Source organism: Spermophilus citellus, assembly GCF_964194105.1.
Source record: "Spermophilus citellus genome assembly, chromosome: 1".
Classification (NCBI taxonomy): Eukaryota; Metazoa; Chordata; class Mammalia; order Rodentia; family Sciuridae; genus Spermophilus; species Spermophilus citellus.
The window spans coordinates 276,731,736-276,758,929 of NC_138182.1; the positions used below are offsets into that span (position 1 = coordinate 276,731,736).

The 27,194-nt window shown below is 39.4% G+C and overlaps 1 protein-coding gene across 1 annotated transcript in view; it reads left to right on the forward strand.

Annotated features, from left to right (window-relative positions):
• The window catches only part of DNAH5 (dynein axonemal heavy chain 5), a gene marked incomplete at its 5' end in the record, with an annotated part of 237,371 nt that overhangs the window by 153,616 nt on the left and 56,561 nt on the right, over positions 1 to 27,194 (forward strand). The window contains 10 exons of the mRNA XM_081288458.1: positions 1,100 to 1,331; positions 2,490 to 2,604; positions 2,859 to 3,035; positions 5,797 to 6,000; positions 9,776 to 9,955; positions 16,295 to 16,432; positions 17,497 to 17,632; positions 18,194 to 18,510; positions 19,056 to 19,211; positions 20,288 to 20,470. Of these exons, the coding sequence (XP_081144584.1) occupies positions 1,100 to 1,331; positions 2,490 to 2,604; positions 2,859 to 3,035; positions 5,797 to 6,000; positions 9,776 to 9,955; positions 16,295 to 16,432; positions 17,497 to 17,632; positions 18,194 to 18,510; positions 19,056 to 19,211; positions 20,288 to 20,470 (1,838 nt within the window). The remainder of the gene's footprint in view (positions 1 to 1,099; positions 1,332 to 2,489; positions 2,605 to 2,858; positions 3,036 to 5,796; positions 6,001 to 9,775; positions 9,956 to 16,294; positions 16,433 to 17,496; positions 17,633 to 18,193; positions 18,511 to 19,055; positions 19,212 to 20,287; positions 20,471 to 27,194) is intronic.

A 27,194-nucleotide genomic window follows, 5' to 3' on the forward strand; every position in this document is an offset into this window, starting at 1 on the left:
TAGTATTTTCTAAACTCATAGAAAATATGTGTCCTGAGTGTGTCTAATCTATTGCCTTGCAGTATGTGGTAATTTGTAAGTGTAACCAAACTGATGAATGGTCCCTGTTTACTGCATGAGAACCTAGCTTAGTGATCACCTTCTAATGATGAAAAGCCACCCTTCTGCATGTCTGTGAAAACTGTCACATGTTAGGCTTGCTCACTTGGTTCTTTTTCTTTCCCTCCAGTTTTTACTGGCTATATTTCCATTTATAATTCTTACGTACATAGGCTAGTTTTTCTAAAATACATAAAAACGGTTGTGACAATTTTTAACTACATTATGCATAACCCTTGTGAATTCTTTGAGGTTGAGATCAGCTTTTATATTTCTCTTTTCTTTGCCACCCCTCACAGTGCTGGATATACAAGAAGCACTCAGTATGTATGTGGCAATTGATCAGCTCTTAGCTTATTCTTATAGCAGAAAATGCTGTCTTAGAATTGGTCTGCTGTCAGGTACTATGAGGAAGGTAAAAGTTCTCCAAGAAGAGATTTTTACCCAAACATTTCTAAAGGATGCTACAAATTAGATCCAGACACCAATGGCCAGCTGATGCATTTAAGGGCAGGATAACCTGGGCACAAAAAATTTTAGTGATGAACATTTCTATGTGCCAAATGCAGTCAGAGCCTGGAGGAATTAAGGGACTGACAGATTCTGAGTTAAAAAAAATGGGATTGTTAAATGTGAGTACCAGGTGGGCACTGATGTCTGAGTTATTTGTATCACTTTTGTCCTTATGTAAACCATAAAACAGGCTGGCTGCTGACCAGATCGTGCAGCTGTGTAGAGGAGACTTCTGTGCACAAGCACCAAAACCAAAGAATGATGATAGGCTGGAAGTCTTTTATAGTTTTATGTATGAAAGGGAAAATGGAATTGTTGATGTCTTAGGCCTGGGGCCAAAAGTGGTGACATAGATCTACCTAGCTGGGGCTACAAAAATGGTATGCAGTCCTAGGAAGTATGTCAGTCCTTTAAAAATAGCCAGGGAACTTTTAAAATGGTTGTTCACATCTGTATCTTACATGCTGTCATTTCTGATTCTTTGCAGTGTCTGAACACTTCCTTTCTTCCTATGAGATTGACTGCAGTTTGGAAACCAAGAGGGAGGTGGTCCAATGCATGGGCTCCTTCCAGGACGGGGTGGCTGAGAAGTGTGTTGATTATTTCCAGAGATTCCGACGTTCTACCCACGTGACCCCCAAATCATACCTCTCCTTTATTCAGGGCTATAAGTTCATTTATGGAGAAAAGCGTGTAGAGGTACAGACCTTGGCCAACAGGTAAGTGTGAAGTTCAAATAACAGTCATTTTAGAGCAGCAAATTATGTGTTCAGGGGTTCTCTCATCGTGCAGCAAAATTCTTTCTCATGAATATTTTGCAATGACTGGAGACATTTTTGTTGGCCATGAATGGGGTTAGCAGGATTGGGGATGGGATGGAGGCCAGTGGCATCTAATGGGTAGAGGCCAGGAATGTTGCTAAATATTTTACAGTGTATAGAACAGCCTCCACCGCAAAGAATTATTCAGCCCAAAATACCAGTAGTGCTGAGGATGAGCCCATCCAGAGGATTATCCCATGATTCCTTGAGACTTGGTTGTTGCCCAATAGTAGGAACTGTTGCCAGGTTTTATGTGCTCTGCCACCTTCTGTGATATGCAATGACATAATGATAGCAATAAGAGGCCTGGGAGGCAGTGAGGATGCAGACCTTCCCCACCCCTCTGAGTGGGTGAGGTAGAATAACCTGGTGTATATACTCACTGCATAGTGAATAATACTTACCTGAAATTTGTTCCAAACTTTAATGCTCTGCCCTGTGCTTTTCTGAAGACTTTTGCCTGCATATAGTCGGAATCAGCTGGGGCCGCCATATAAGGAATCCCTGGGTTGGGGTGGTGGTGGTGGTGATTGAAATAAATGAGTCTGAGGAGTCCTATCTTTAAGAGCACACTATCTCAAGTTCAGGTAGGTGGTTAGTCTCTTCTGGGGCAGTTCTGATGGATCTAATTTTTTTTCTTTGAGGTCAAATCTTTTTTCTTTAACTTCATCAGACTCTTTTGAAAAACAGTCGTTATTTATTTTCCTTCCTCTATAACAAGGCTTCAGACCTTTGAAGTTGATTGTCATGGGGTTAAATGTCATTAAGCACATTTCCTGCATGATACACATTTTAAATGCACCATCATTCCTTATGGAACAAGCATGTTTTAGTGGGCTCATGCTTCTTAAGCATAGTCTAGGAAGAACTTGTGGTTGAGCTAGAACTAAACCTGGCTTTACGCCCTTTTGTGAAGCCCTTTTGGATTTTCTCTTTGCATACATACTTATTCTTCAACTGTGACAATATCTACTCATATTTGTGAACTAGTACTTGGAAAACGTGTCCAAGCACCACAAATTTTAACATTGCTTGCTCGGATTATTTTAACCCCAGAATGAATACCGGTTTGGAAAAACTGAAAGAAGCTTCAGAATCAGTTGCAGCCCTGAGCAAAGAACTGGAAGTAAAAGAAAAGGAACTACAGGTGGCCAATGAGAAAGCCGACATGGTGGGTAGATGTTGATACCTGGGCCCTGTTCCTTTGGAGCTCCTAGTGTAGAAATGCTAATGATGCACATATATTCACTACCTGATGCTGTGGAATTGTATTTATTTCTTTAAGAATAAAATACTGTTAATTTCACGTATGAAAAAAATTGGGTAAGTGGACAAAATCAGCAGATCAGGGCAAAACCGTGCATTTTTTCTGTTGGGTCTTCACAATCTTGGATGAAGTAGCTTTTGTTTTATAAATTTAATTAGGTCTTAAAAGAAGTGACAATGAAAGCACAGGCTGCCGAAACAGTCAAGGCTGAGGTACAGAAGGTGAAGGACAAAGCCCAGGCCATTGTAGACAGTATCTCTAAAGACAAAGCCATTGCCGAAGAAAAACTCGAAGCAGCCAAACCAGCTTTAGAAGAAGCAGAAGCAGCCTTGCAGGTAAGTTTTTGCGATGCAACCGATACCACTTTAAGGTCTAGGAAGAGGACTGAAGGCAAAAATAGATTCATAACATCAAGGAGTGCTGTTCTGGATGAGACTAACGGACTAACGCTCTAGCCACTGGAACACTCCCAGTGACATTTTCTGCTTAGAGATTCTGTTAGCTCTTTATAGATTTGGCACATGCATGTGACCTGTTTCTTACTTGTTCCTCCATTTCTCTGTATGCTGGCTGAACTGTCCTCCTTACTCTTTGAAGACTCCTCTAGGGTCTCCCATTTTCAGACTTCTGGTCACCTCAGCATCCCCCTCCCAACTTCTTGGCACTTTGGCTGCACTGAGAGTCTCTGATCAACAGAGAGAAGACAACGTTAGTGCAAAGAAACTTTGAAAACTTTGTTGAGTTATGGTGCCTGATGGAAGCCTAGGACTAGAGCATACAGCATCTCAGGTCTTTCTTAAAAGGCGATTCTGTAAGATTTAAAAGGGGAAATGAGGGGAAGGGAGAGGGATGGAAACAGGAAAGAGAGTAGAATGAATCAGGCATAACTTTCTATGTTCATGTATGAACACCCAACCAGGGTAACTCCACATCATGTACAACTGCAGGAATGGGATTCTAATCAGAATAAATTATACTCCATACAAAATACACTCTGCTGTCATGTATATCTAACAAGAATACATAAAATATATATAAGAGGCTCAATAACTCTTTTGATATTATAAAATGTTTTCCAGACTCCTCCTCGTATTCTCTATCAATAAAATGGTCTACATTACATAATCATTAGTAGGGAAATATGAGGGAGCAGGGGGAAGGTGATGGGGTGTATGTCAGTTAACTTTGTCACTCTAACAAAATACCTGAGATAATCAGTTTATAAAGAGAACAGGCTTCTTTTGGCTCACAGTTTCTAAACTTCCAGCCCTTGATTGGTTGCTTCAGTAGCTTTCAGCCTGTTGTGAGGCAGCATGTTGTGGTGGGAGCACACGGCGGGGGAGAGACTGCTTCTCTTGTGGGCAGGAAGTAAAAGAAGAAGAGAGAAGGGCTGGAGTCCCAATACCCCCTTTGAGGGTATGCCTCCAATACCTAATGGCCTCCCAGTGGGCCCCCTTGTAAATATTCCCTCACCTCCCAAGAGACCAAACCTTTGGAGGACATTGAACATCCAAATGTAGGAGGATGTCATGGAGAGATTTTTTATAATATCCTTCCTGAGTCCTGCCTCTATCTAATTACCTCTTGATGAAATCTTAAAATACAGGTCCACCAATTTATACTAAGAAAGTTCCCAGTACATCCAAGCTCTTCGCATTTTGACATCAGTTTTCATTTGTGTAAGAAAAAGAGTAACAGTTAAGAATGTGCCCCCTTCCTCTCTTAATCTGACTTTAAATAGCTGGAAGCAAAAGTAAAAAGTACAGCCAGATGTTAAGTAACTGTTATATTGCCATGGTTGTGCAAATTACCTACTGGTTACATTACTTTGCCTCCAGAAGAAAGATGAATTCAATAATTTGCCCCAACCTGGTTGAACTTCAGATAAATAAAACACTCTTGCTAACTACTTATACCTGATCCCCAACATAAAAGCCCAACTCCATCTGAAAATTCCCCTTTTTAAAGATAAAGCAAGATAAGCCTACCCAGTCCTTACATCCCACATGCTATTCACACAGCAGAGTAGGGAATCTGCTTTCCCTGCTGGCTGCTATTCTATTATCTCCATATGTCCATACTTCTCAAATGAAGGTCTGCCATCTTTAGTTCTTTCCCAGAAAATTCTCCTTAACCTTGAGCTGTTGTGGCCTTTAGAAATGCAGAATATTGAAACAAACCTTCTCATGGTGCATAGTTACATTCTGAATTTCCAAGTTCTGTGTGTTTCTTAATCTTCAGAGAATAGAATATTTGCTTTGACGAGGAGGCCATTGGTTGCCTTCTTTTGACAGGAGGGATGGAAACTCAAATAAGACAAAAGGTTTCCAAGAGTGTTACACATTATTTGTCCTAGGGATAGGACTGCAATGGATTCATAGTTAATACTTTTCCAATACTTACCTCATCAGGATTTTAAGAGAGGGTACAATTATTGTCAACCCAAATGGGCATGACTATTAAATAATTTATTCTATGAGAAGATCTGTATTAGAAATGGAATGGAACATTTTTAGAGCCTTGTGAAATTCATATGCTCAAGTTCCTTCATTTAAAGGTCAGCTCCCAGCTAAGAAATCTCTAATTATTCAATCTGTCAGCCTGAGGCTACCCTCTGGTGTCAGTCCACTGTGACAGTCTGAGCTGCTTGAGAGACAGGCAGTTTCTTGACCCACATAGCTAATGAGTGAAAAAGCCAACACTGCAAATATGGTATTTTTTCCTGGTTTCGAACCCTGATACCTACTTAAGTGCTGAGTGTTTTTCTTTCCCCAGAATACATTTTTCGGGTTTTTTTTTTTTTTTTTTTTGGCACCAAGTGGTCTGTACCTCTTCTGAGAAGTCACAACTCCTTATCTGCTCACCAACATTTCTCTTCTCTCACTGTCAGTTAGAATTGTGAAAATTATACTTTTCTAGGATATGCATTTCTTTGGTGTAAAATACATTTCTAGACTCTGGAAATACATCATGACTCTGGGAATAACTTAAAAAATGTCCTCTGTCCTCTGTTGAAATGGCACCTTTTAGACCTGAAAGGTTTGTTGGTGTGCATTTTCTTACCTGAGGTCAGATGGCCCCTCCTTTCTCCCCTAGACGATCAAGCCTTCCGACATTGCGACTGTCCGCACGCTGGGCAGACCCCCTCACCTTATCATGCGGATCATGGACTGTGTGCTGCTGCTGTTTCAAAGGAAAGTCAATGCCGTGAAAGTCGACCTGGAGAAAAGTTGCACTGTTCCTTCCTGGCAGGAATCTCTGAAGCTGATGACTGCCGGGAACTTTTTACAGAACTTACAGGTTGGTAGTTCAATAATGATGGGCTATCGGGGGCCCAGTCTGCTGGAGTAGCCAAGTCCTGCAGCAGAACAAGTATCTAGAAAGAGCACACTCTACATAGGTAGTTTGAATATGTGTCCAAGTGTTTTTTTCAGAGTAGAATTTTCTCTTTCAAACGTAAGTCATCATAAGCCTTAGAGCTTTTCCTGACAGACTTTAGGTGTAGTAAAGCATCATCAATGATATGCACACTTCAATAAAAGTTAAAAAGTCAATTCAAGGAGAAGATATATGTGTTTTTGTTGTTTGTGTATGAGCACAAATATAGTTGTCCCTGAGAATGTTCAGGGGACTGGTTCCAGGACCCCTGTGAATACAAAAATCAGAGGAGACTCAAGTCCCTATATAAAATGACATAAAATTTGCATATAACCTGTTTGCCTTCTCCTGTATACTTTAAGAGACCTCTAGACTATTTATAATCCTAATGCAATATTGTTTAGGAAACAATGACAAGGAAAAGACGTCTGTATGTGTAAGCACAGACACCTTTTTTTTTTTCTGGATATTTGACCCACAATTAGTTGCATCTGTGGATACAGAACTCATGGATATAGGCACCCTACTGTGTATGCATTTTATTTATGTTTTAAAAGTCTCAGTATTAATTTTTGTGTATCAATTTGCATTTTTTAATTGTTATGAGGTAGACTCTTTATGTACTAAAATGCACAAACTTTAAATGCACTGCTTGATGAATATTTACACATCTATACACCTATTAATGAGCACTGAAAGCAAAATATATACCTCTACACTCCAGAAATCTCTCTTGTGTTCAAACCCAGTCAATAACCTTCTTTGGAACAACTATTACTCTGACTTTCATCCCAATAATAATTAGCTTTGTTTGTTTTGAAATTCACATATATGACATCATGTCATGTGGAATATTTTGTTTTGACCTTTTTAACTTGGCATATTTGTGATATTCATTCTTATTGTTGCAAAGGGCAATATTTCATTTTTTTTCATTTATAGATTTCCTGCATGTGATTGTGCAATGGTGTGTGTGCTGACGGGTGGTTCCTTGAAGGGAAGGAAAAAAAAATAAACTCTCTGATTTGTGGCCTTTGGCACAGTGTCACTACTCCCAGGGTGGCCAATTGCAAGCTCCCAACAGGCTGCTGCTGAGTATAGAATTGGGGAAAGTCACGGAGTGTGTCAGTGTGCAGTGTGCCACCAGATGGCTGCCACAGGTGCAAATGACCCCAAAACACACAGATGACAGGGACCTGTCATAAAATAATAAGAAATGAGGAGTCTTTGCTTATCTTTATTTTAAATGAAACCTACTCAATTATAAGTTTATATGCTTTAATTTTAATATGACCATGTTTAATAATCAGTTTGCACAAATTTCCCATATTTTGATGATAATTTCTCACAAGCCAGTCTGAATCAGCACCAGTGTGAAACACTGTAAGAGCTTCAATTTGTCCATTGGACTGTTCATAGATTTTTGGGTTTTTATTAATTTGAGGCTCTTACAAATAAAGCTGTTGCTAATATTGATCTACAGGTCATTTGGGAGCTGCCTATGCAGGAATGGAATTTCTGTGTCTTAGGTTGTACTCATTTAATCAGTTTTGGTACATAGTACTGAAGAGTTTTCAAAAATTGTTATGTCGAATTACATACCCACTGGTGGTGTAGGATTTTCTCCACATTTTTCACCTTTAGCTGTGCTGATGAGTTTGTAGTAGCACTTTTTAAACATTTTTTTTAAAGAGAGAGAGAGAGAGAGAGAGAGAGAGAGAGAGAGAGAGAGAGAGAGAATTTTTAATATTTATTTTTTAGTTTTTGGCGGACACAACATCTTTGTTTGTATGTGGTGCTGAGGATCGAACCCGGGCTGCACACATGCCAGGCGAGCGTGCTACCGCTTGAGCCATATCCCCAGCCCCTGTGGTAGCATCTTATTATTGTGGGGATAATTTGAATTTCCCTGATGACTAGTGGTGCTGAAGATATTTTCATAGGTTTATAAGCCTTTTTTTTAGCTAAATACCTGCTCAAGTTTCTTATCCATTAAACATTTTTAAATCATGCTGTGCATGGTGGCACATGCCTGTAATCACAGTGGCTTGGGAGGCTGAGGCAGGAGGATCGTAAGTTCAAAGCCAGCCTCAGCAAATTAGTGAGGCTGTAAGAAACTTAGTGAGACCCTCTCTCTAAATAAAAAATAAAAGGGCTTGGGGTATGTCTCAGTGGTTAAACACCCCTGGGTTTACTCCCTTGTACAAAAAATTTAATCTATGTGTAAAATGTCTTTATATATAAAACATGACTAGTTTGACACTTATATATTTTCAAATATTTCTTGCCACTTCCTGACTTAGTTGTTCATTCTAGTAGTGGTGTCTTCTGATAAGCATACATACTTAATTTTAATTTACTCCAACATGTCACTATTTTTGTTAATAGTATTTTCTATGTTCTGTTTAGATCTTGGCTGTCTTATAAGAAAGAAAAAATTCTCCTATGTTTTCTTCAGAAGTTTTATCTTTTATGTTTCAATCTAACTAATTGGGAATATCCAACACAAGCCTGTTTCCTAAGATGTAACTTTAGCACACACTTTCATTTGGTTTTCATTTCAACATTTTTCAAGTGATGTCTATGGCTAGAATATCTTATGAGGCACCTTTAGCTGCTGTAATAATAAGTAACTTATGAAACTTGTAGGCCATAGACTTTTCTCAGGTAACTATGAGACTATGTGACAATGGAATTGGATTTTAATCAGAATACTGGCAAGTGAGTCCAGGTTCCTGCCTTACTTACCTTGTGGCAGATCCTCTGTTCCTGGAAGCCTTCTTACTATTGGTTTTCTTGTCACTCCCACGCTTCTATTGCTTCTAGATATTTTTCTGTTTTTTTTCTTCTGGTTTCACTATTTGTAAAGTCTTACAAACGAAATTTGTCTCAAATGATTCTGAATGAGATTGTGTTCTGTTACATGTGTTGTCTGGGCAAGGCTATTTTACTCAGTTGTTTAGGTGCTAAATTTGTTCCTACTCAGAAAAATTTTAAGCATTCCCTTTTAGTTGAAGAAACCTCCCTACCCCCATTTAAAAAGGTCTGCTTTCATTGTTTGGTCAGTCTTTTCTTTCTGATGCAGAGAAGCATATTTAACCCATTTCTGTTGCTATTTTAAAATTGTATTTTAAAGGATACTAATTTTTCTCATGTTCTTGATAGGTCTATGATTAAAAATTAATTTATTATCCTCAAGGTTTAATGTCCAAGTTATTGTTTTCACATAGGTGAGGTTAATAGAACTTCTCTCTGAATGTATTAACATTTTGAGCTGATAAATGCTAAACCTATAGGTACTTAGGCTTAATATGCCTGTGTGTGTTTGTTTTTTTCTGTTAATATTATGGGTTTGTAATTCACCTATTTAGGATTAATGACAAGAATTTTTCATTGCCTTGAAATTTCTAACAACCCTGTGAGTATTCACCACCAAGTAATTTATACTTTCCATGAATCCCAGTATATTTACTTAGGGTTGGCATTTCTTGTCTACAGTAGGCAAAGTTAGTCTCACAGATTTCTTTTCAATCAATCCTTGCTGTGATTTGCTTTAGGACTTTGGCCTGATGTCCTGAGATACTGACAAAATACCATCCATTTTTGTTCAATAGTTTCATTTGCACTGAGAACATAATGTGAATTTGATTTCATGGAAAAAAGTGTTTTTACCTAATTTTGCTCTTTTCCTCTACAGCAATTCCCCAAAGACACAATCAACGAAGAAGTGATAGAATTTCTGAGCCCTTACTTTGACATGGCGGACTACAACATTGAAACTGCTAAACGCGTGTGTGGGAATGTAGCTGGTCTTTGTTCCTGGACCAAAGCCATGGCTTCCTTCTTTTCTATAAACAAAGAAGTTCTGCCTCTGAAGGTAAGCTTCCTGGTAGGACTGTGAGAGCCCTGCCTGGAGGAGTCTCCAGGTCACAGTAGCACAAGAGGCTTTGGTCTCAGTAATCCGTAGGGAGATCAGGTGTTAGGTAGACAGGACAGGGTATTTCTTTTTTTCTTCTCTGTAATCCCAGTTCAGTTAGAATTGTGTGAGCCTTTTAAGCATGGGCTGGCTTTCTTTCTTTTTTTTTTTTTAAAAAAAAACTTATTTATTTATTCTAATTTGTTATACAAGATGGCAGAATGCAATTCATTTCATATTACACACATAGAGCACAATTTTTCAAGTCACTGATTGTACACAATGTATTTTCACACCATTCGTGTCTTCATACATGTACTTAGGGTGATGATGTCTAACTCATTCCACCATCATTCCTACCCGCTTGCCACCTCTCTACCCCTCCCTCCCCTTTGACCTACCTAAAGTTCCTCCATTCCTCCCATGCTCCCCCACCCATAGCCATTATGAGTCAGCATCCTCATATCAAAAAAAGCACTTGGCCTTTGGTTTTTTGGGGATTGGCTTACTTCTCTTAGCATTATATTCTCCAACTCCATCCATTTACCTTCAAATGCCATGATTTTATTCTCTTTTATTGCTAATATTCCATTGTGTATATATGCCACATTTTTTATCCATTTATCTATTGAAGAGTATCTAGGTTGGTTCCACAGTTTGGCTATTTTGAATTATGCTGCTATAAATATTGATGTGCCTGTGTCCCTGTAGTGTGCTGTTTTAAAGTCCTTTGGGTATAGACTGAGGAGAGGGATAGCTGGGCCAAATGGTGGTTCCATTCCCAATTTTCCAAGAAATCTCCATACTGCTTTCCATATTGGCTGCACCACTTTGCAGTCCCACCAGCAATGTATGAGTGTGCCTTTTCCCCACATCCTCGCCAACACTTATTGTTGTTTGTATGCATAATAGCTGCCATTCTGACAGGAGTGAGATGAAATCTTAGAGTAATAATTTCTCTAATTGCTAGAGATGTTGACATTTTCTCATATGTTTGTTGATTATATCATCTTCTGAGAGGTATCTGTTCAGTTCCTTGGTCCATTTATTGATTGGGTCATTTGTTTGTTTGGTGTTAAGGTTTTTTTTTTGGGGGGGGACCAAACCTTTCTTTTTTATTATTAGTTGTTCAAAACATTACAAAGCTCTTGACATATCATATTTCATACATTTGATTCAAGCAGATTATGAACTCCCATTTTTACCCTGTATACAGATTGCAGATTCACATTGGTTACACATCCACTTTTTTACATACTGCCATTCTAGTGTCTGTTGTATTCTGCTGCCCTTCCTATCCTCTACTATCCCCCCTCCCCTCCCCTCCCCTCTCCTCCCATCTTCTATCTCTACGCCCTCTACAGCAGGAGAAACAATAAGAGAGGTAAATAGGGAGCCTACATCATGGGAACAAATTTTTACTCCTCACACTTCAGATAGAGCCCTAATATCCAGAGTATACAAAGAACTCAAAAAATTAGACAATAAGATAACAAATAACCCAATCAACAAATGGGCCAAGGACCTGAACAGACACTTCTCAGAGGAGGACATACAATCAATCAACAAGTACATGAAAAAATGCTCACCATCTCTAGCAGTCAGAGAAATGCAAATCAAAACCACCCTAAGATACCATCTCACTCCAGTAAGATTGGCAGCCACTATGAAGTCAAACAACAACAAGTGCTGGCGAGGATGTGGGGAAAAGGGTGCACTTATACGTTGCTGGTGGGACTGCAAAATGGTGAGGCCAATTTGGAAAGCAGTATGGAGATTCCTGGGAAAGCTGGGAATGGAACCACCATTTGACCCTGCTATTGCCCTTCTTGGACTATTCCCTGAAGACCTTAAAAGAGCATGCTACAGGGATACTGCCACATCGATGTTCATAGCAGCACAATTCACAATAGCTAGACTGTGGAACCAACCTAGATGCCCTTCAATAGATGAATGGATAAAAAAAATGTGGCATTTATACACAATGGAGTATTACGCAGCACTAAAAAATGACAAAATCATGGAATTTGCAGGGAAATGGATGGCACTAGAGCAGATTATGCTAAGTGAAGCTAGCCAAGCCCTAAAAAACAAATGCCAAATGTCATCTTTGATATAAGGAGAGCAACTAAGAACAGAATAGGGAGGAAGAGCATGAGAAGAAGATGACCATTAAACAGGGTGGAGAAAGGGGAGGGAAAGAGAGAGAGAAGGGAAATTGCATGGTAAAGGAAGGAGACCCTCATTGTTATACAAAATTACATATAGGAGGAAGTGAGGGGAAAGGGGGAAAAAACAAGAGAGAGAAATGAATTACAGTAGATGGGTTGACTTTCTAAAGACACTGGGTCCATTGTGGGTTGCTGGATATTATCCCCCAACCACAGTGTCAGCTCAATGGAATCCCCAGAAAATCACAGCACAGAATTCCCCAATGGTGTTCAAAATCTCATGCCAGGGAATCCTATGAATGGTCAGGATCAAGAGGCAGACACTGAAAGCAGAAAATTCTTAAAGCTGGTCTTGGTTTAAAGCACACATAGTACCCACCTCCATTGTCTTTTAGGGACTATTCGTTATTTAATGTGTCTTTGAGGCTATGTATGTGTTTCCCCTTGAGTAGTTGAGCTAAGCTTCATTTCTAGATACTTCTCCACCACTAAAAGACATTGAGACTTCAACAAATACAAAAGCAAGTACATTTTTGGAAAACAAAATATTGATGTCTCAAAAGTCATACTTTGTATCTTGGTTGATTATTTTGTTTTGTGTAAGTTTGATATTTCCCAAACATCAACTAAAATCCAGTTATATTTGTAAACTACCCAAGAAACTTAATGATTAAGGTGAAAATAATCAAGAGTAGCAGTAAGTTGGTATAGGATTGCAAGTTCCATTGTACTTTCTAATGTTACCATACCAGGGCCATTTAGTAAGTAGTTGGGATCCTTGGCATCTTAGACAACCAAAAAGAACAACATTTCATTTGATTTGGAGAAATTTAGAGCAAATAATTGGTGTCATACCGTCTGACCTCGTGAATACAGGGGCTGTTGAGGACTCCAGCATAGCTCAGAAATGCACATTCTTATATTGTAAGAACTGAATTATACCCACCATGTCAAATTGAAGTACAGCTCATCCTTTACACGTTTTTATTCCATGCATAAACATACATAGTATCTTAAAGGGAATTACAGTTGGGTTTACAATGGGTAGTTTTTGTTTTATTATATTTAATTTTTATTCCACATTACAGTAGAATCCATTTTGACATAATTATACAAGCACAGAATACATCTTATTCTAATTCAGACCCCAGTACCTCTCCTTCCATTTCCAACTTTACACCCTGCTTCCTTTCCTCTATTGATTTTCTGTCATTTGTTCATAATTTAAAAAAATTAATTTGTTGTGGATGTACATGATGGTGATATTCACTGTGATATATTCGTATGTGTACATGGAAAGTTATTCAGATTCATTCCACTGTTGCTTATTTTAAGGATAATGAGCTAAAAATGTTGAACATGGATATTCTGAATAGACTTACATAAGAACAATGAAATCTCTTGCCCAGTGTTTAATGTTTTCCACATTTCAGCTTCTTTCCAGTTCCAGAATGGTCTGTCCAGTTAGTGAGGAGGATACCATCAGGAGGGAGGACCTTTTGCATGCTCCTTGACTGTTTCTCCTTCTGAGAAGTCCATCCTGAGTGCCCTCCTGTAACCTATGTGCATGCAGCATATTGGAGCTTTCAGCCTGTCAGGTCCCTCCCGTGTCAGTTAGAAAGATGCACACAGTTATGTGGATTCTGCCTGCTCACTTCCCTCGGCAGAGGTAGATGAAAGGGATGCAAGTCACCATCAGGCATTTCTACTGAACAGATGAAGGAAGACAGACCCAGCCCCAAGCCTTACTTATTCCTGGAGGGGCTTCATTTGTAAGACCCTGCTTCATAAGTGAGCAGAGATCAAGGGCAGCATGCCTCAAGCTCTGGATTGAATGCCTCCAACTCATCAGTAACAGAGTCCTTGAGGAGATTTTCTCTTTCATCTTGCAATCCCTATAAACAGGCCACATGACTTTGATTAGTGAATACATTTAAACTAATATTAATTGTAACAATTTATTTATGTTTACTTTCTTTGTGGTGCTTCTAGAGACTCAACCCAAGGCTTCATGCATGCCAGGTAGACACTCTACCACAGAGCCATATCCCCAGCCCTAACTGTAACAATTTAGATTCTATTCACTCTCATTATATTGGAATTTCCCCTTGAAAACCCCATGGACATCAGTAAACATCAACCCACACCAAGAGAAGGTCTCAGAACAATAGAGCTTTAAATATTGAATATGGACAAAAATAACAGTATCTGTCATTTATCAGGCACTTGTTGTGTGCCAGGTACTAGACTTGGGTTTTGTAATGTCAAATTATTGAGTTGTTACAAAAAGTCTTAGGAGGTAGTTTTTCATTACTTTAAAGGAGAAACTGTGGCTCACAGTTGAAGTAACCAACCCAGAGTTTTAGAGCTTTATAGTTGGGTTTGAAGGGTTTTGCTTAACAACTTTTGAACATTTTACTTAAAATAAACTTTATTAATTTTTTTCTGAATACAATACTATCGAATAGTCTAAGTCTTGGGCCTGTGACAGTGTGACATTGGCAGGTTGCTGTGGTACGTTGTTTGACCTGGTGGCCTTGCTTTTCTTCCATGTTTGGTGCACAGCAGCAGTTGTAGGACATAGAAGTCAATTCTTTCTAACCCATATTTTTGAAGCCTTGCCTTGGCCTGTTCACTTGTTCTGGCCAATTATGGAACTCTGACATTCCCCTGAGGATATATTCTGCCAAAACATGGAAGCCCAAAGTTTTAAAGGATGAAAATAATTTACCTCAGATATATTTAAAGAAATAATCTATACATCTCAAACTTTGGAAGGATTATGGCTTCTAATAGTGTATCTACCCATTAAAATAAATTTTAGTATTTGGTAGATTTAACAGAAAATTGAATTAAAATAATTTTTTTGAAGAATCAAAATTCCAATCAGCATGGGATATTTTCTACATCTCAGCTTTTGCTAATATTACTTTTGATTTTGTCTTTGATTTATTTAAAAAGTTTCCTTAGGACATATTGTTACTTGGTCACTGCTCAGGTATCATGAGCCCAGCACCTTGAGAGAGGATCATACTGTCTTCCTCAGCTGGGAAAAAGATCCGATTCCAAAGTCCAAGTATGGTTTCTATTGGGTGAACATGTATCGCTCTTGCAGCAACATGAAGTTGAAAAATCATAAGTTGAGCCATTCTAACTCAGGAACTATCCATAATCAGTTTTTTTTTCCTACCATGTTCACTGTTACAGTATTTTATAACTTGCCTTTGAATGTTTGTGTAAGTTTCTGATCTGGGATAAGAAAACTATGGCCCAGGGGCCAGATGTAGCCTACCACCTGTATTTGCTTTCATTTTATTTATTTATTTTTATTGGTATGTATTGATTATGCAGAATGGTGAATTTCATTGTGGCATATTGGTACATGCATATAACATAATCGGGTCAATTTTGCTTCTAACTGCCTCCCTTACTCTTCCCTCCTCCTTCCCCTCACCTACTCCTTCTATACTAGTGGCCCTCCTCTACTTTCATGACATTGTTCCCCTATTTTTTCTCCCTCACTAGTTTCCACATGTGAGAGAAAATTCCCCATATCTGTCTGACTCTGTAGCTTATTTCACTTAACGTGGTGCTCTGTAGTTCATGTTTTCCTGCAGATGATATGATTTTTTTCTTCCATGTGGCTGACTAAAATTCCTTTGTGTATGTATCCCACATTTTCTGTATCCATTCATCTATTGGCAGACACCTAGACAGGTTTCAAAACTTGGCTATTGCTATCACTTGTATTTGTATGGTCCATGAAAAAAAGAAGAGTTTTTTACATTTTAAAATGTTTTATGTATGAGTAATTAAATTACAGCTTTGATTTTATTCCTTAGAATAAAAATCCTAGAATATCTACTATCAGGCACTTTACAGAAAAAGAAAATTGCTGATCTCTCTTCTAGTGAACTGTAATTTTCTGTTGTAACAACCTGCTTAGACTCACAAACACAACAAGTTCATGTTAAGATTTGGTTTTCGACATAATGCAATGTGAAAAGATTCTAGAAGTGGAGCAAAGGAAAGGTATAGATCTGTGACTTTGCTGAGTTCTTGGACTCTGGAATACAGGCTGTGAGGAGGTGTCCTGCCTGTCCCTTCACGCTGTGTGTGTCCCTTGCAGGCCAACTTAGTGGTGCAGGAGAATCGCCACGTCCTGGCAATGCAGGATCTGCATAAGGCCCAGGTTGAGCTGGATGAAAAACAAGCAGAGCTCGATGTGGTGCAGGCCGAGTACGAACAGGCCATGACTGAGAAGCAGGTAGCCATTCTTGGGCATGAGGGGGACTGTCAGGCACTACTTACTTGGCTATTGTAATCCTTCCTTCGTATTCTATTTCTCTCTCCAAGGGTTTGGTCTTCTAATATGCCATTGTAAGTTAAATAATCCTTTATTATTAGACTTTATGTATGTATATGTATTAAATCATCAAAATTAATCTGGTAAAGATTTCTATGACATGTATATTTATTATTATAAATGACTACTGAATGACTGCTCAAATAGCTAATTATTTGTTCACACTCATTTTATTTCACAAGTATAAATTTTTTATAGGAAGAATCAGCAGCTAACTTTTAAGCATAGAGAAATGGAATCACTTGTTTTTGAGAACTAACCCCATGGGCTGGGAATGTAGTTCAGTGGCAAAGCTGGTGCTTAGCACAGGGAGGGCCTGGGTTCAAACCCCAACACCCAGAACACCAAACAAGAAGCAAACAAAATTTAGGCCTAAAGTCAAGAGCCTGTGGAAGTCTGGGTTTAAGGTATATTATTGCCACAAAGTCAAGTGTGGCTGAGATTTGTGTAGGAGCCTCAGGTTCCATATCTGATGGTAATTAATCTAAATTTCATCTAAAGTATGGAAGGTGTGGTGTGAGATAGAGCAGCAATGATACCAGAACTTAGCATGAGAAACTTCCTCATTCTTGACTAGGGATATGTATGTCTTTACATTTTTTTTTGTACTATGTGATATTAGCATGTGATATTAGCATGTATGCTTGTATTCTGTCTCTATTTTTTCATTAAAGGGAAATCGTCAGTGATGTGAATTTCTGTAGTCACTTAGTTATTAACATCTGGGAGGGTCTGGCCACTTGGCTCAAGGTACCCCCTGAAGGAACTTGCCCAAGTTCCTTGGACAGGCATTAGAGATGGGACTGGACTGACGCAGACACATGGAAACGGGATCTTACGCTTTCTGTGAAATGAAGGGCTCACAAGTCCCAGAGAGCAGATACTGTATGTCTTAAAGTTGTCTTTTTGAGCCAGAAGCTATGTTTATCTCAATAAAAGTCTTCTTCTGGTTACGTCCTTTTCAGACCTTGCTTGAAGATGCAGAGCGGTGCAGACGTAAGATGCAGACGGCGTCCACGCTCATCAGTGGCTTGGCAGGTGAAAAGGAAAGATGGACAGAGCAAAGTAAAGAGTTTGCAGCTCAAACCAAAAGACTCGTAGGTCTGTGGATTCTTTTATTAATGAGATCATGTTGATAGTGATGGGGAGTTAGGAAGCCTCAGCTTTAATCAAATAGGACTTGATGATTCCAATTTTCATTGTGTGTGTGTGTGTGTGTGTGTTTGTGTGTGTGTGTGTATGTGTCTGTCTGTCCGTCCATCTCCAGCCACTTCAGAGAGATGGATAATGGTCTGACATCTATGCTGTCCACACCAAAGTGATCAGGTCACTTTGGAATTCTCCTGTGAGAAGGGCATTTTGAATGAAGGTTCTGTCTTCTGACCTGTTGTGTCTCTTAACTTGCAACAAAACTTGCAACAAAAATTGAAATAATCCAGTGCCTTACTACTAGTAGCTCTTCTTTGTTCGGCTATTTGGATGGTTTAACAATGTACAAAACTCCTGCTTATTCACACAGCATGGCAGCACAGGGTTACAATTTGATTTGTGGAATTCAGTTTTAACAAATGGTCATCAATTCAATTGTTTTGAGTTTTTATGTGCTGAAAAATTAGAAGAATGATCATAACGTGTTTTAGTGGTGTTCGTTTTCTGTTTTAGGTGATGTATTGTTGGCTACAGCTTTTCTGTCTTATTCTGGTCCATTTAACCAAGAATTTCGAGATTTGCTGCTAAATGATTGGAAGAAAGAAATGAAATCCAGGAAAATTCCATTTGGGAAGGATCTAAATCTCAATGAGCTGTTGATCGATGCCCCCACTATTAGTGAATGGAACCTCCAGGGTCTGCCCAATGATGACCTGTCCATTCAGAATGGAATCATTGTCACAAAGGCATCACGCTACCCTCTGTTAATCGACCCACAGACTCAAGGCAAGATCTGGATTAGAAACAAAGAAAGTGGCCATGAACTCCAGGTAATTTGTATTCCAGGCTATTTATATTGCTGATAAGTTTTGCTTCCCAGGATTACTAGCAATCCAAAACAAAGAAATGTTTGAAAGCCTTATGGATTCTTTTTTGATAATCCTAGATGCCAACAGTTACATTAACAGATGACAGCTTAAATCTGATAACAAAAACTTTCCCTAAATCTCATATTTGCTCTTGTGTTTATCCCTAGGAATGCCCTCTTCCAATGGTGTCAGACTCTGTTCTGTTGGGCCTATGGCTCTCTTTAATAAGCAGGGGGGCAGAGCTGTATTCCACTTTATGTACAGCACTTCCTCATTATTCCATGTCTGTCCCCAAAGGGGTGTTGGTGAGGAGAGAGGAGTGTTGCCAGGCAGCCTTTATTTACTGCTTCCAGTATAGGGAAGAACGGTTTTCCAGAGTCAAGGATTTCTAGAAACCTCTTTGTCTCCCCTGAGAGAAAGCTTTAGGCATCGTGTGACGTCAGTCGTCTGTCTCTGTGCATAGCATCGTGAGGCTTGCAAGAGTAATGCTGAGATCCTGTTTCTAGATCACTTCTCTCAATCACAAGTACTTCAGAAACCACCTGGAGGACAGCCTCTCTCTTGGGAGGCCCTTGCTCATTGAAGACGTCGGGGAGGAACTAGATCCAGCTTTGGATAATATTTTGGAAAGAAACTTCATTAAAACTGGATCTACCTTTAAGGTAGGTCAATCCTGTTGATAACAGTGTGCAGAATACTGACAGGAGACCAGGTGACTTCGACGTAGATGACATTCTCTCAATAAGCAGCAACTCATATCAGAGGGTGGCAAGAGGTCCTTTTCTTTTATGCCCTTCCTGAGTTGGGCTTGAAGTGTTCAAGAGCAATACTTTCAGGCATGCATGAGGAGGCCGATTCCATTTGATATCTGACGTTGGATAGATTTTAAGCCCCTTCCTTCCACATGTGGGAAAGCTGACAAGAAAGCCTGGGTGCTTCTTTCCTTGGCACTGGTTGGAAATTAAAACCACACAGACTCCTGCGTAGGCCCATTCCCGCCTCTTAAACGCTGTACCACCCCACACCACCTGACCTGTTCCTTCAAACCACTTTTGGTATTTGCTTGGGGGCTTGCTCTTATCTCTCCCAAAGAAATCTCAATATGTGAACACTGAGCCTTTCATAGCCTTTTGATCCATGTTTGGCATCGTCAGTCTCAATCTCTGAAACAAAATTTTCAGAGGTTGTTGCTCCTCTGTTGGGTGAGGGCTCCAGCTTGCTTCTGTAGTGTGATCACAACAATTTTGGTGCCGAATTCTGTGTTTACTCCATGGTGTATATTGGAAGGTACTGGCCAGCCTTCCTTTCTTCCTTGTATCTCAGTGGGCCGAAGCCCTGAGAGTACCTTTCTTATGAGTATACAAATTATTTCCAGTCGCAAAACTCTTTTTTTTTTTTAAACAATTCCTCGTTTATTTTATTTATTTTTTTTTAAGAGAGAGTGAGAGAGGAGAAAGAGAGAGAGGGAGAGAGAGGGAGAGAGAGAGAGAGAGAGAGAGAGAGAGAGAGAGAGAGAGAGAGAATTTTTAATATTTATTTTTTAGTTCTCGGCGGACACAACATCTTTGTTGGTATGTGGTGCTGAGGATCAAACCCGGGCCGCACGCATGCCAGGCGAGCACGCTACCGCTTGAGCCACATTCCCAGCCCAGCAAAACTCTTTAAAGCAATATTTGACCCTATACAAAAGGGCATAGTAAACTATACTTTTCTTTTATCACTTTTTTTTATGGAAAAGGTGATAGTTGGTGATAAGGAAGTAGATGTCATGGATGGCTTCAGACTGTACATCACCACCAAACTGCCCAGTCCAGCCTACACCCCTGAGATAAGTGCTCGAACCTCCATCATCGACTTCACGGTCACCATGAAGGGTCTGGAGGACCAGCTCCTGGGGAGGGTCATTCTCACAGAGAAGCAGGTGAGTCAAGTGTGGCAGCTTCCTCTTCTGCATTGAGCTGGACCTTCCACCGAGGAAAATAATATGAGAAAAGTTGTCACAGGACTGTGCTTTCCCACCATAATTGTGTTTTCTCCATTGATTCACAAGTATCTTTCTTCTACCTAAAGAAAATTATTCACCATTTATCTACTCATATATTTCTTAAATCACCCTGTTATTAATTGCTTTCTCCACACTGATATGAGGGTATCCGTTTCTTTTTTTGCATTATCATTCTGGTATTTTGTTGCTTTATTTTTCTGAAAAGTTTGTTCTACTGTGAATTCTACTCACCTGCCGACCTTTGGTATTCTAAACATGTCTAGATTGTACTTTCATTTGATTCCTTATTATACTTTTAGAATATTAGGTACAAATTATGTACTCAGACAGCAAACACTGTCAGTTCTGAATTGTTGTCTAAGAGCTCTTAGATAACGCAGTGGGTCTGGTGTGAGACTTTAGAAGTTGTGACACTGGAGTTTGTGCACCCTCTGGAGTCTGCTCACTTAACGATGCTCTAGAAACACAACTCTGTGTCTCTTTCCTTTGCTTCTTTTTAATGAGATAACTTAATGCTCAGTGAAAAATGGTTAAGGATTTATAAACTTTCTTTTTCTGAGTCAGCATTTCTTCTAGGGAACATGCAAACTTAAGTAAAGAAATGTTGAGGATTTTTTTTAAAAAAATATTTATTTTTAGTTTTAGGTGGACACAATATCTTTATTTCCATGTGGTGCCGAGAATCAAACCCAGTGCCTCACGCATGCTAGGCAAGCACGCTACCACTTGAGCCACATCCCCAGCCCCAATATCGAGGATTTTAATGAGACTGTTGTGGCAAAGCTGCCTGAATTCTTGAAGCTGCTGTGGACTTCCTCCTGGGCTCCTCAGCAATGAGGAGCTGAGTTTTCCCTAAGGCCCTTCTATGGGTCCTGAAGGTTTATCGGCAGGATCTTTGCATCTGCACCTCCCACTGTCTTAACCCTTCCTGTGGGTGGCTCTTGCAAGCTCTGCTATCTCATGCTTCTTCCCTTCCTTTCTCTTTCCTCCTTTGGATATTTTAGAACCATCTCTCTTTATTTTTAATTTACAGAACATGAATCATAGAGACAGAAAGTTGGAAGTTGTCTTAGGAGCACTTACTCCAGCTTCATCAGTGGGTACTGTTGGTTGACCTCAGTGTGGCAGGACTGATGCCGGAGGAGCTCCGTCACAGACTAGCTGTTGAGGCAGTAACAGCCTTCGAAATGCATACTTGTTTATGTTGGAGTCCTGAATGAAGTCTCAGTGGAGGTAGTTAAGGAAATTTGGCAGTGCCACATAATTACTTGAACAAGGACTGGGATTTTTGATTAACACCGTGGACTGTTGAGCAAGCAGGAATCCTGAGGGCCTCTTGGGCCCACACCCATCACTGGGCTCTGGCTCAGTGGCTGGGGTGAGGGAGATAAGGGACTTTGATAGCAGTTTGCATGATATCCTTGTTCTTGGTTTTCTTAAAGTCACCTGAGACGAACACACTTTCCTTGGAGAAGGTAATTTGGCCAGACAGGTGTTGGTCACAACAACAACAACAATAACACTCTCACCAGCACTGAGCCTGACTTGCTGCAGCAGAGGGAACTCTTGAAGCTCCTTCAGAGAGATAATGAATGCCTTGCACAGCCCGTAGGGATCCAGAGCTGAGCTTGCTTCTTGGGAAAATTGAGTGTTTGAGAAAATTACGCCTTTACTATTGTCTTGTTATCAGAATAAGAATTGTCCTCTTTTACAACAACTGGGGGCCAAATTACCCTGAACCCCATTATAAGATAACATGTAGCCTTTTTATTCTTTTCCAATCTAAAGTCTCATCATGCAAGAAGTAGGGTGCTGGGCTTCCCTTTGATGGACTTTAACAAGTCTGCTTTTCCAAGAGAGTTTTTCCTTTACACCCTTTACTCTTCCCACCAGATCCCCAAATCTGCTCACATGGCTGAATCTTCTCAGCTTGGGTGATGGTGGGTTTGAGTTGATCTCTGATGCCTTTGAGTCATTTTCCATAATCTAGATAACAAGAAGATGCTAAAAAGAGACCAGTATTACAGGCTCACTGGTGGTGGAGGAAAAATCAACCCCTAAGTTTTCTTGTTTAATCTTCCTATTTCCTATGTAGGGTACAGAAGAAAAATTACATTTGATAATGCTGGATGATACCTTTAAAAATTGCTTCTTAGCCTTATTCTTTTTTTTTGGGGGGGGGTACTAGGGATTGAACCCAGGTGTGCTTTACCACTGAACCCTTTATATTTTATTTAGGGACAGGGTCTCACTAAGTTGCTTAGGTCCTTGCTAAATTCCTGAGACTGGCCTTGAAATTGGATCCTCCTGCCTTAGCCTCCTGAGTCACTGGGAGAACAGGTGTGTGCTCTATGTACAGCAGTCTTATTCTTAATATATAGAATACTGAGCACTGACGTTGACCCCCTATATATGTTACTGACTCTCTGCCTATGTATGTATGTATCTATCTTTGCTAAGAGATAATCTCTTGATGAGCAAAAGGTTTATAAATAAGATTATTTTGATTCACTTTCCCCCATCATATTAATTTGAAAAAGTAGTATCTTCTTATGAATTAGTGAAACTAAAGTAGTGGTTGAATAGAAATATGTGTTAGCCAGTCAAATAAGTGAAAAGTAAAATAAAACCATGCCACAAATTAGATTCTCAGCCTTTTAAACTGAAATAAAAATCAAGCAGCAAATGTTTTATTTTTTCACAGATAATCTTTTTTTTTAAAATTCCAAATAGTACTTTAAATTGTACTACTTATAGTATTTTATTTTCATCAGTTTCAAACTTTGAAGAGATGAAATTCTTAGCCTTATTTTCAATTACTTGGGAATATAGGAAGTTAATTGACATATTTGTTTAGTGTTATTACCAGTGATATTGTTTGTTACAATCATCTCAATAGTCGTTTAGTCTTTTTATTTATTATTTTTAAAATTGAAATTGAATAATTCCCCATTATTATAAACATCACTGTTCATTTTAGTAATAGTGGTTTTCAGGAGCAACATAGAGGCATGAGGTTAGCTCAGTCCCATGGTTCTTCAATAGGACGAGGTTGGGAAATAGGTTATAACACATGCTGTAAACTCTCTTGAGAATTTGGGACCTTTCAAAATGACCTGAATAACTATGAGCAGAAAAGGAAGTGAAGACCTACAAAGAAAAGGGTCAGCAGGAAGACCAGTTATGACGGTCCAGAAATGAAGAATCCTAAATCAGGGGAGTGGTTATATAATTGGAAAAAAATGCACAGAAGATAAAAGTTATTGAGTAGGAATGATTAGAGGATTTGTGCTATTTTTTGATTTGGGAGCCCACCTTGACCACTGTTGACACAAACGTGAACTCAGGATTAGGTGTCTCCGGCAAGGCGTTCCTTTTTAGTAATCCACCTTATTATTTACTTTCATGATAATGTGTGAAATTCTAAAATATCCATATCTTTTGTGGCAACTTTTAAAAATATGTAGTTATTTTAAATTGACACATACAATTGTATATATTTAGAAAATATAATGTGGTATTTCTATGTATGAATATAATGTGTAATGATTAGACCAGGCCAATTAATGTATCCATCACCTCAAACATTGATCATTTCTTTGTGTTGGGAACATTCAAAATCCTTTCTATACTTAGCTATTTTAAAATATACAATTTAATTGTCACTCACCCTTCAAGTCTTGGTAACCAGTCTTCTCTCTCCTCTGAGATTCAAATTTTTAGCTTTCCCCCATGAGTGAGAAGATAATTTGCCTGTGACTTCTGATTTCCTCTGATTTCACCTAATATCCTCCAGCTCATGCATGTTGCTGAAAATAATAACATTTTCTTCTTTTTCATGGCTGAATACTATCCTTTTGTGACATACCACATTTCCTTTATAAATTTATCCATTGATAGACACCTAAAATGGTTCTGTATCTTTTTTAAAAATTAAAAATATTATATTAGTACCTTTTAGTTACACAAAGTAATGGGTTTCATTGTTGCATATTCATATCTGCAAATAATACTGATGATTCCATATCTTGGTTATTCCAACTAGTCTTGCAGTGAACAGCAGTGCAGAACACTCTTCAACACACCAATTTTCTTTCCTAAACACCCAGTACTATCTAAATCTAGTCACTCTCTCAGCTCTGTTGTTAGTGACATTCTCACGATCACTCCACTATCTGCTTTATTTCAATTTTGCAGATGAAGGTACTGAGGCTGATGGAGTTATGTAACATGGCCAAAGTCACACAGCCAACAGTTTGCATGTCTTCCTGATGTCAAAACTGTCACTCTTTCTACCTCTTCCCAATCCTTCCCTTACCAGTCTTCAGGTGTGGATGATCTGTACTTGCCCTTCTTGGGGAACTCAGAAATGATAGTGTGAGAAGTTTACAACTTAAAGATTTTCCCCATTGTTGTCTCTTTATTTCTTAGTGTAACCATAATGTAAAGATTTTTATTATAACTGCTTACAGTAAAGATTTTTATAGCATCCCTTAAATGTCATTTGTTTGTACTAGTGTCTACATTTCCTGAAACTTAAAATTCTCATCTACTGGATAAATGAATTAAGATAACCACTGAGGAAGTTTTTAAATGTAGCCAGATGACAGACGGAAGCAATGGTGATAAGGGCAGGTTTTGTTTGAGTTGCTTTAGCTCAACAGTTAAGAACTGATAGAAGCTGTGAACTTTTGTTTTGTCCTTGCTTAAAGATGAAATTCTTTCTTTTCTAGACTCTCCCTAGGCCTAAGTCACTGGGCTAAAAATTTGGAAGTGTTCTATCCATGGGAACTATTTAACTAGAGGGATTAGCTGTCTAGAACAGAAAGCCGATGCCTTTGCTCTTTGCCTTTATCCAATATTGTTACCATGACCTATATTTTTAACTTCATGGTCTCAGAGAGAGAACTTTCCTGTATGTATATCTGGTACTAAGATTAGATTTTCCTGTTCACCATGCATTTCAGTTTATCAATTTGACAACACATATAGCTTTTAATCATTCATTCCGTAGTGAATGCCTACTAGGCAAAGTTCTAAGAACTGAATATAATAGGGACCAAGGCAAAGCCCCCCAAACCAAACCATTCTTCAAACATGACATGCACAATGGTTGTATGTTGTGTTAGAAGGTAGCCCACGCTATTAAAAATAGATAAAAGGAGATCTGGGGAATCAGGTGGTAGGCTGTACTGGTAGGGTGGTCGGAGAGGGTCTCACTGAGAAGGTGACATTTGACGAAGACTTGAAGGGAAGGGAGAGAGTCATGTGCAAGAAGAACATACCTGACTAATCAGCAGCTCGTGCACAGGCCCTGAGGCAGGAATGTACCTTGTGTGTTTGAGGCAGTGGGTCTCTAGGCATGGGGCTCAGAATAGCACAGCACATCACTTGGGCACATGTTAGAATTACAAATTCCTGGACCCTGCTCCAAGCCTCCTAATACACTCAGGTTTGAAACCCACTCATTTCAGAAATGCCACTTGTGGCTAGAGCAAGTGGAAGGAGGGGAAATAGTAGGACATAAGGTCCCAGTAGTAATAGGAGAGAGGAGGCTTGGCAGAGCCTTGGAAGCCTGGGTGAGGAAGGAGCTTGCCTTCTGAATTGAATGATCATCCAGGGGAGGGTTTGGAGGGAAGTTGTGCATTTTAGTGCATCATTCTGGCTGCCATGTGGGAAGAGACTCTGGGGGTAAGGATGGAGGCAGGGAGACCTGTTTGTGTCCTGAAATTTGAAGGAGAGGTAAGGGTGGTAGGTTGGCCCAGAGTGGTGATGTTAGCAGAAGTGAGAATGATAAGCTTCTGAATCTATTTTTGAAGTAGAGATGATAGGATTTGCTGATGAATTTGTTGTGGCGTTTGAGAAAAGAGTGACCCAGGAGAACTCACAGGTCTTGCCTGAGCTGCTGGGTGAATGAGGTTGCCCTTTGCTCAGGATGGGGAAGACAGGTTGAGCGGCCTTGCAGCAGGATCAGAAGCTCAGTTCCGCTGCTGTTGCTAAGTTGGAGACACCTCCCTGAAGCCCCAGTGGAGAGGTTGAAAGGGTACAAGGCAAGGAGCTGATGAGAAGCTCAGGTAAAGATTTGCAAATGGTCAGCACATTGTACAGGTTGAAGACAAGACATAATTTGTAGAGTGGTTGTGGGGATAAGATTCTCATATTCATGAGGTAAGTACTAAAATATGTATAATTTTATTACCCTCAGGGAAAGAACTTGCATAATGATTAACAGTGACAGTTCTGGCTTCTCTTTTGTGGTATTCATGTGAGTGCTGGAGGATAACAAAAACAAACAGTCCCATTATGTTCTATAGGATTTTATGGTTCATCATGGCATAGATTTCGGGTTCTCTCACCAGGGAGTAGAGTCTGAACCACCTGCTGCTCCATATTCAGAATGCCCAACTGAGCATTTTCCTTTCTGATGCGACTGCAGGAGTTTGAGCTTGTGCCCAATGTCCAGGTGGCAGCCCCGAGTCAGACACAGAACTGCAGAAGGGCTTTCTTGTGACATTGCTGTTCAAGTCACCTTGTAGCTATACGGAATCATACTTTATTATTGCAGTTAAATTTAGGTATATTGTCAACAGACACTATATTTAGAAAACTCTACAAATAAACTCTGCAATGAATGTCTTTG